The sequence below is a fragment of the Thalassophryne amazonica genome, chromosome 23, assembly GCF_902500255.1.
Source record: "Thalassophryne amazonica chromosome 23, fThaAma1.1, whole genome shotgun sequence".
NCBI classification, from domain to species: Eukaryota; Metazoa; Chordata; class Actinopteri; order Batrachoidiformes; family Batrachoididae; genus Thalassophryne; species Thalassophryne amazonica.
The window spans coordinates 12,859,713-12,869,355 of NC_047125.1; the positions used below are offsets into that span (position 1 = coordinate 12,859,713).

A 9,643-nucleotide genomic window follows, 5' to 3' on the forward strand; every position below is an offset into this window, starting at 1 on the left:
CTTTCCTCTTCGTTTATCCTCTCTCTCCTCCCCTAAGAACATTATATCCCTCCACGCCTCTCTGATACTCCTGCCTCCTTCCTCTCCCACCTCTTCAATATCTCTCCTAAATTCAGAGGACGGCAGGATGGAGGGCAGGATGTGCATGTGGAGCTTATGCACCATTGTCATCGTTGCACTGGGATGGACCAAGGCCCAAAGTCAGACCAACTTCACCAGGTAGGACACAGATTTCACATTCTTTCACGCATGTCACCCCATTTAGATGCATCAACACTTTAAACCCTGAATGCACATGTGGCATTAAAACCACATTATGCCCCCCCCCCCCCGCTAGAGTATTTCAAGGCCGGATGATTGCTGGGTTTGGAAAGATGTGGTTGGCATTTCGTAATCGCGTAGAATTAAAATGTGGTTGTCTCGTTTTTATTTGCATTTACACTTAATTTCTGCAGGTTTCTCGCAGTTCTTGCTAAAGATGTCAACTTTGAAATTAATGCTGAACCAGATGCCGGAACTACTTGCACTCCACAGGGTGCAGATTGAACACGAGAGACAAACAAATGCCTGTGGGCTGCTCAGCCCCAGAGGGTCATAAGGGAGGGACGCCACGGGGACTGACGCCACCACTGTGATATTTTTGCCCGACGGTACCGCAGCAATGTCTGCAGAACTGTGATCACAGACACACAGTCCTCAAAAGAGCACAAACGAAGGTGAACTCTCGATTCAAAAAAAGTAAAGCTGCAAAATTTTGCTGTGAGAGGATGCGAGCAGTCGTTGAAATTAAGACTTAACACAGTGGGTGCTGCAGATTTAAGAGTCCAGACCGACTTGGTTTTGCTCTGTGTTTAGCCAAGTTCAAGGCCCGGGTGGGTGTGTACAAACTTCATGTGTGATTTGCACGTCTGCCAGAGTAAAGTATGCGTTTCGTGTCAAAACACCTTTTTTGTGGTGTTGAAAGCTCTCACATCCTTACTGGAACAGTTTTGCCAAGTTTGATGAAAAATCATGGCAGTTCTTTAGGAACCTCCCCAGAATCACAGAACAGAGACACACTGTACCACTGTGGTTATGTAAAAGTGTTTACGTGCAGGGGTTCGACCTCAGTCCCCTTCAGTATAGATGCATGTGCTTGCCGTGTTTTCCCTCCATTGCAGCGCTTTGAGTTGGACCTTTGACTGTATTTGTCTCTCTGTGTCTTTCTCAGACCTGTGTTCCACTGTGGAGGACACTTGGTCACAGACTCGGGCATTGTGGCCAGTGAAGGCTTCCCCGGTCACTACAAACCCAACAGTAAATGCACCTGGTACATCACTGTGAGTCTGGCAACAAATGATGAAACCAAAGCATCCACATTAAATTAAAGCTGTATGAATTTATTAGTTGAAATAATTGTTGAAATAAATGAATTTGGACACCCCCTACCTTCAAAAAAATAAATAAATAAAATTAAGATTATGGTCACTTCAATTGTTAATGTGAATGTAACCTATATAAAATGGCCCAACATCTCATACCGAAACCATATCAACAATAAGAGTCACCTCTGAATCAGAAAGTTATCCATAAACAAAATTAATTTATTATTATTCTAAAAAGAAAATATCTGATTCAAGTCACTTTAACGGCTAATATAAACTTTCATTGGCTTTCTCCAAACAAAACAGAACAATTGGGCCATTAATGTGAATGTATTGTAGTCGATGCAAAAATGGCCCAAATCTAGCATGCGGGTGTATTGTATATAGAAATACTGTGTGCTGAATTTAGTCAGAAAATATCTGTATCAAACAAAGGCAAAAATTAATAAGAAAAAAACAATCTGAATAACTATAACAGTAATAAAAATAAAAATGGAAAGTCAGATTCAGGTCACTACAACCAGTAATGTGAACAGAGCTCACACTGTCCTTGATGTGATTCACAGCTAATCTGAGGATATGATTGTCCTTGTAAAAATACTCATATAGGACACAGGTCTGTGATTGTGCCTAACAAAATTGATATTTAAATACAAAAAATTGAATTCAGGCCATTTCAGTATGTAATGTGAACATGGCATTGGTTTGAATCCACGTCAGACTGGGGAAAATCACTAAGGGCCCTAGGCAAGATCCTTAATCTCCATGGCAGCATGTCCACATGTGTGTGTGAAGGGGTGAATGTGAAGCATTATTGTAAAGCGCTTTGACCAAGAAAGCTCGATATAAATGCAGTCCATTTACAATCTCAAACCTAAATGGGCGACCGCAGAGGCTATGTTCACATTACCATTTGTAGTGTTGGAATTGTGCAAGGTTTTAGCAAAGTATAATCTACAACAGTAAGTTTCATGACAATCCATAAAGTTATTATGAGATTATCACATAACTTCAGGTTTGAGACTCTGCCCCCTAGTGGTTACATTTAAAATCAAATTCCACCCAACATCACACTTGTCTGAGATCTTAGTGAGGTGGCCTTGTGTTACAAATTTTACCTTGATTTGTGATGTATTTGTAACGATACTGCATACGCAAGCTTCCAGAGACTCTGCCCCCCCTGGTGGCCACAACTAGAATTAAATCTCACCCAGCACAACCTGCCAGAGGTTTTAGTGAGGTGACCTTGTGTGCCAAATTTCACTTTGGTACACAAAGTCTTTAACATGATCCCACATATAAAATGTTCCAAAGACTTTGCCCCCCTGGTAGCTACAGCTTGAGCTGAAACACGCCAACACAAATTTGCCCAAACAGACACGCACACGCAGTCAAGCTTCTGAGAACACAGGTAAACAAGTTACGCAGGTCAGATTTCTGAGTGATGTCAACATACCAGATTTGAGCCACTTCCACAGTTTGTGTGCACATTAATTAATTGATGTCACTATAAATAATAATGTGAACATGTCCCATCATCCAGTTGAGTCACATCTCATCTCCATTGACCCAGACATGCTGGAAACAAAGATGTGAAGCACCCAGATTGAAAAAAAATAGACTCTGATTACATTTCTTGGGTATATATTAAAACTCAGACCATCCTGTTGGCTCCTCCAGGTCCCAGAGGGTCACGTGGTCATGCTGTCTTTCCGTCTCTTCGACTTGGAAGCTGACTCCACGTGTCGCTATGACTACCTAGACATCTACAACGGGCACTCCCGCTTGGTGCAGAAGCTGGGTCGCTTCTGCGGAACGTTCCGGCCCGGCGCGCTCATCTCCACGTCCAATACCATGATGTTGGAGATGGTGTCAGACGAGGCCACCGGAGGGAGGGGCTTCCTGGCCTATTTCAACGCAGGAAAGCCACATGTGGAGGGTGTGAACAGTTAATCCAGTTTGGGATCACTGATAATCCCCTTAAAGTTTAAAAGATGTCAGTGAAAATAATGACATTAAGGTAGTTTCTCACATTTATTTATGTTTTGACTTCTTTCTTTTTTTTTTAAGTAGATAACCACTTCTGTGGAGGAAGACTGACCAAACCCCAGGGTTCTGTCAGGACACCCAACTGGCCCAACTCTGATTACCCAGCAGGCATCAGCTGTTCCTGGCACATCTCCGTAGAACCCAGCAATGTCAGCCACTCGTATCACACATTAAGATTTTTTCCCCACACTTCTTCTATTTATTCAACAAAAACAACTTGTAGGGGAGACTGGGACAACTATAACATTTTGTTGGTCAGGGCAGTGTTTGACAATGCAAGTTTTCTCCATGTTGTTTGGCTAAATGTTGCAGCTAAAAGCTTGGTAGTGTTGTAGAGAGGTTGTCTATTGGGTATCATCAATGTGATGCTAACGTTTCTGCAAAAATCTGTAATGGTGCAGCCGTAAGGTTGAAACATTTAGCTGATGAAACACATCAGTAATTGGTAGCAGCCACATATTAGCAGAACGTGATAATGTTCAGAAACAAGATCACTCATTTTAGAACCACCTACATGCTAACAAGCAAAGCTAAGATAGATAGAGTAATGGTTGTGCTAGCTTAGCTAGCTAGCTGTTGCTGCTATTCAGAGAAGCTTATAGTCATCTGAAGTGAATGCATTTACATCCCAATGTAACAATGGCCAGCAGGTGGTGCTGTGCAGCAGAAGTTAAATAAACCTCACTCTACAAGGCCAAAAGTTGCTCTAGCGACCGATGCTAGAGGCAATGTGGTTAGCCTTGTGGTTAGAGTGCCTGCCTCCCATCTCAGAGGATCTCAGTTCACACCCAGAATGGGATGCAGCGACGCAGGTTACACCAACTTCAAATGATATTAATTTGGTATTAGGTTTTACTTTGGTAGGTCAGAATTTGATAATAATGTATTAAATAACAGCTAGCTAATATGGCAGCCATGTTGTTTGCTTCCATTTCAACAGCAGAGCTGCCAACCATCCCGCACTGTGCAGGACAGTCCTGGTACCCCTGTGTCTCACATCCTGCATGAGTGTGTGTGGAACACCCATTAGTCTCGCAGTAGTCTAGGTCTAGATATGCCCCCGGACCCCCCTAGTTATGCTTCACGCAGTTTGCGTTCACATCCATGAGTGGGTGTCTCTCATTGGTATATCCAAATGTTGGCAGGTATGCAACACCAGCATGGAAAACTGGTCAGCAACATTGTTTTGTACCAACACCTACATTTGCATAAATTACCCAAGTGATTGTCACCCCTAGTGGTGAATATGTTTTTTTTTTTTTTTTTTTGCGAATTCATACCAAGTTATTCATGCATTTGTGCATAATCTGCCTTTTTTTACCATCATAAATGGGACAACCTTATCCTGATTGGTGGGACAGGTGTTGTTACAACTTTCCATTTGTTACAAATGTTCCCAGTCTCCCCTACTACGAGCCTTCACTTGGGTAGATAGAACCCCTGGCAATAATTATGGAATCACTGGCCTCGGAGGATGTTCATTCAGTTGTTTAATTTTGTAGAAAAAAACCAGATCACAGACATGACACAAAACTAAAGTCATTTCAAATGGCAACTTTCTGGCTTTAAGAAACACTATAAGAAATCAAGAAAAAAATTGTGGCAGTCAGTAACGGTTACTTTTTTAGACCAAGCAGAGGGAAAAAAAATATGGACTCACAATTCTGAGGAATAAATTATGCAATCACCCTGTAAATTTTCCTCCCCAAAACTAACACCTGCATCAAATCAGATCTGCTCGTTAGTCTGCATCTAAAAAGGAGTGAACACACCTTGGAGAGCTGTTGCACCAAGTGGACTGACATGAATCATGGCTCCTGTCAATTGAAACAAAGGAGAGGATTATCAAACTCTTAAAAGAGGGTAAATCATCACGCAATGTTGCAAAAGATGTTGGTTGTTCACAGTCAGCTGTGTCTAAACTCTGGACCAAATACAAACAACATGGGAAGGTTGTTAAAGGCAAACATACTGGTAGACCAAGGAAGACATCAAAGCGTCAAGACAGAAAACTTAAAGCAATATGTCTCAAAAATCAAAAATGCACAACAAAACAAATGAGGAACGAATGGGAGGAAACTGGAGTCAATGTCTGTGACCAAACTGTAAGAAACCCCCTAAAGGAAATGGGATTTACATACAGAAAAGCTAAACGAAAGGCATCATTAGCACCTAAACAGAAAAAAACAAGGTTACAATGGGCTAAGGAAAAGCAATCATAAAGATGACTGCCTGAAGAGAACATGTAAATTTCCACAGTCATTGATGATATGGGGCTGCATGTCAGGTAAAGGCACTGGGGAGATGGCTGTCATTACATCATCAATAAATGCACAAGTTTACGTTGATATTTTGGACACTTTTCTTATCCCATCAATTGAAAGGATGTTTGGGGATGATGAAATCATTTTTCAAGATGATAATGCATCTTGCCATAGAGCAAAAACTGTGAAAACATTCCTTGCAAAAAGACACACAGGGTCAATGTCATGGCCTGCAAATAGTCCGGATCTTAATCCAATTGAAAATCTTTGGTGGAAGTTGAAGAAAATGGTCCATGACAAGGCTCCAACCTGCAAAGCTGATCTGGCAACAGCAATCAGAGAAAGTTGGAGCCAGACTGATGAAGAGTACTGTTTGTCACTCATTAAGTCCATGCCTCAGAGACTGCAAGCTGTTATAAAAGCCAGAGGTGGTGCAACAAAATACTAGTGATGTGTTGGAGCGGTCTTTTGTTTTTCATGATTCCATAATTTTTTCCTCAGAATTGAGTGATTCCATATTTTTTTCCTCTGCTTGGTCTAAAAAAGTAACCGTTACTGACTGCCACAATCTTTTTTTCTTGATTTCTTATAGTGTTTCTTAAAGCCAGAAAGTTGCCATTTGAAATGACTTTAGTTTTGTGTCATGTCTGTGATCTGCTTTTTTTCTACAAAATTAAACAACTGAATGAACATCCTCCGATGCTGGTGATTCCATAATTTTTGCCAGGGGTTGTATACAGCATAAATGTAATTTAGGCTGTCTTCTACCCCATATAATACCACTCCTATTAATTATTTTTTAGACATATTTGATTAAGTTATTATTTCAACCACGCCAGGTGTGTGGAATCAGATGTTTGGTGCAGGAGGAGGTGAAGAAATGTAAATTGTGGTGAAGGGGCCCAACCTGTGTGACAGGAGCTGACGGCATCCAAATGAAAGACTTCATTCAGAGATTGGAGGCGTGTCCATATGTGCTGCGATACTGCATGCAAGGAAAGAGGGAAGGAAACAAGTGTGAGAGCGAGGGAGTAAATGCCCTTCTGTATTTCACAAGTCATGCCTCTTCCACCTCCGCCCAGCCTGCACCGGACCGCACTCGTGCACGTTAGCCACATGTGGCAGCTCACGGCGTTTGTTTTCCAGGTGATCGAGGTTAAGTTCGAGAAGTTGGATCTGGAGCCTGACATGTACTGTCGCTACGACTATGTGGCGCTGTTCAACGGCGGGGAGAGGGACAACTCTCGGCGGATTGGGAAATTCTGCGGCGACAGGCCGCCAGGGTGAGCCCACAATCGGGAATCGGGATTAACAGATATTTGCGTGCAAACCACCAGTCTGACCCATATTTGGTTTTAACAGAACGATTGTGACAAATGGGAATGAGCTCCTGGTCCAGTTTGTTTCTGATCTTAGCGTGACCTCAGATGGATTCATGGCCCACTATTCCAGCGTTCCCCGCAGTTCCCGGACACCCACCGCCGGAGGTGACTTCATCTTCGGACCTCAGGTCAACCCCACGATGAGAAAACCGACTGTGATGCCAAGTAAGCCCACAAAAGCAACCCCTAGCCCCAGACCTACCCCAAAACCAGCGGTGAAGATACCAAAGAAAGCACCGCCACGCAAACCACCCGTCAAACCTGCCAAACCCACCCGGAAACCACCTGTGAAAAAGGTCTCCCCTAAACCAGGAGCTAAACCAACACCCAAACCCAAGATTAAGCCTACGATTAAACCAAGCATGAAGACCAAACCCACACGTAAGCCGGCACCAAAAACCAAACCCTCCGGTAAACCAGGTGTCAAACCAGTAAAGCCTACCTCAAAGACTCGAGTAAAACCAGCAACTAAGCCGAAAATGAAGTCTAAAGTAGTGACCCCAAAACCGGGATTAAGCAAGACGCTGCCAAAGAAGCCCGCTGTGAGCAAAAAACGTAAGAAACCGATTTTTAAAATACAGGAACGGCGCGCACCTGCAGCAGGTTCTCATCATGTATGTGCACGTTTTCCACAGCTTTACCGCTGAACCCACTGTGTACACAAAACTGTACAAGGACGGGAACTCTGCAGACCAACTTCTGCCCTCACGACTTCGGTGAGTCAAAACATCAGCCTTATTCCGCCTCAAACGACTCATCTTAGATTTTTTTTTTTTTTTTTAGAAATAACTCTTTCCTCATCTGTCCGTTCTTATTTTTCAGTGATTACCGGAAAGGTTACATCGGTGACCTCTGGTCCGAGGGGCTCCACCACAGTTGAGGTGTCCCTCATTAAGGTCTATAAGCCGGGACGCCTGAAAACTACCAAATCAGGACCCGCCTCGTCAGTCACACTGATGTCCACCTGTAGGAGATGCCCCGGTTTAACAAAAGGTAAAATCCCAACTCCAACCTTCTAGAAACTGTCATGCACACGCTCCACCGAAGTGTGTTTGCTGCCATCGTGTGGTGGTTGGATTGAACTACACAGAGCAGATCGTGGTTCAGGTTTCAAATGTGGGTACAAGAAACAGTCGCCAAGAGATCAAACTTGGTTGAGAACAAAAGCAGACTTGACGAGATCCAAGAATGGAAGACAAAAGCCAAAAATGGGCAAAAAGTCCAAAATATAAGCATCTAGACGGTCCGTGTGATTGTGCTGTTGATCAAGATCCTGCAATTTGTCTGTTATTGAAACATTCCAGACATGAAACCCACCCAGCTTGAGGAACTGACACGGTCAAGTTGACCTTGTTCTTGGAGTATGTTGTTTGAGGACATTAGCTGACCAGATTTTTGTCTTTTGACCAGGACTGAACTACGTGTTGATGGGATCGGCTGACTCCCATGGCAACGGCCTCCTCACCCCGTCTAGCTTCAGTCTCCTCTACAGGCCTATCCACGCCGGGGCACTGGCCAAACTCTCTCGCCAACCATGCTGACATCACAGCTGAAACGGGCACAGTAGCTACGCCACCCATCTATAAGAACTCCAAACTTTACTAAAGAGTGAAAATATTATCATATATACGCAAAGAAATTTCAAGTGTGTGTCGAGAAATATTCAATATTATATTTGTGTTTTGTATGTAAATTATAACGCCAGTATTTCAGTGATTAATAATTCATAATAAAATGTGATGCTGGTACTTGAGGTCTGAAATTTTATAAGTTCTAGCTGATTGTCATAATTTTTTAAAACTGATATAAATATGGGTATTCCAGTGGTAGCATTTGGATGAAACTATGAATGTTTCTGTGTAGGCTCTCAGTTGTCCAGGTGGTTTCCATAGTAGAGAAGCTTGAATCTTCGACTGGACTGAGTTGCTTGATGCGAGGACGTTTCGCTTCAAATCGTAGAAGCTTCCTCAGCTAAAATTCTTGCTCTGGCAGTCTGACTTCTGTCTGACCCTTGTCGAGAAGAACAAACAGAAGCCACAAAAGCTGGAGTTTTAAACCTAACCAGACACCTCCTACCGAGAGGCAGACTGCTATTGGCTAGTGATTAAACAATTGCTTTAATTAGCACCTATTGTGCTCTAATTAGCACCCTCCCTAATGACAGGGTAGCTGTCCCTCCTAACAATGGGACTGACGCCTCTCCTGATGACGTGAATGACTCATTACCAAGAACAAAAGACTGAAATGGGGTGCAATGGGGTACCCAGATCAAAGAAGTTTCAGTCTTTTGTTCATGGTAATGAGTCATTTACGTCATCAGGAGAGGCAACAGTCCCAACACACAATTTGGGAAATAAATATATACACAGGCTCTAATCATTTCGGGGGTACTGGGCCATATTTTCATGAGAATATAAATCATTTGGATATCAACAAATAGCTAACATCTTCAAACCATCATGAACAAATTAGCATGGAGAACAATTGCGGCTAAGCTACGCCAGCTAGCTAACTGAAACTGAGCAAGAACCAAATAAGTTAATTCCATTTGTACTGTCCAGTTTTTCCTTTAACTTCCATGTTA

At 42.8% G+C, this 9,643-nt stretch overlaps 1 protein-coding gene across 2 annotated transcripts; it reads left to right on the forward strand.

Annotated features, from left to right (window-relative positions):
* pcolceb (procollagen C-endopeptidase enhancer b) lies at positions 1-8,638 on the forward strand. 2 transcript variants are annotated; one of them, XM_034164523.1, is made up of 9 exons: positions 1-219; positions 1,211-1,319; positions 3,045-3,303; positions 3,435-3,562; positions 6,824-6,960; positions 7,040-7,614; positions 7,695-7,775; positions 7,882-8,052; positions 8,470-8,638. In XM_034164523.1, the coding sequence occupies exons 1-9, from the start codon at positions 128-130 to the stop codon at positions 8,598-8,600; spliced, it is 1,683 nt and encodes a 560-aa protein (XP_034020414.1). In that variant the 5' UTR covers positions 1-127; the 3' UTR covers positions 8,601-8,638. The 2 variants fall into 2 exon arrangements, with proteins under 2 accessions (XP_034020414.1, XP_034020415.1); XM_034164524.1 differs by having other exon boundaries at positions 2-219; positions 3,438-3,562.
* The last annotated feature ends 1,005 nt before the right edge of the window (positions 8,639-9,643 follow it).

Excerpts from the sequence above, each read along its gene's own strand:
- pcolceb (XM_034164523.1), top strand. The coding sequence starts at position 128 with ATGGAGGGCAGGATGTGCATGTGGAGCTTATGCACCATTGTCATCGTT. Across the intron at positions 3,563-6,823 it reads TCTCCGTAGAACCCAGCAAT|GTGATCGAGGTTAAGTTCGA; the intron begins GTCAGCCACTCG and ends TTTGTTTTCCAG. Across the intron at positions 8,053-8,469 it reads ATGCCCCGGTTTAACAAAAG|GACTGAACTACGTGTTGATG; the intron begins GTAAAATCCCAA and ends TCTTTTGACCAG.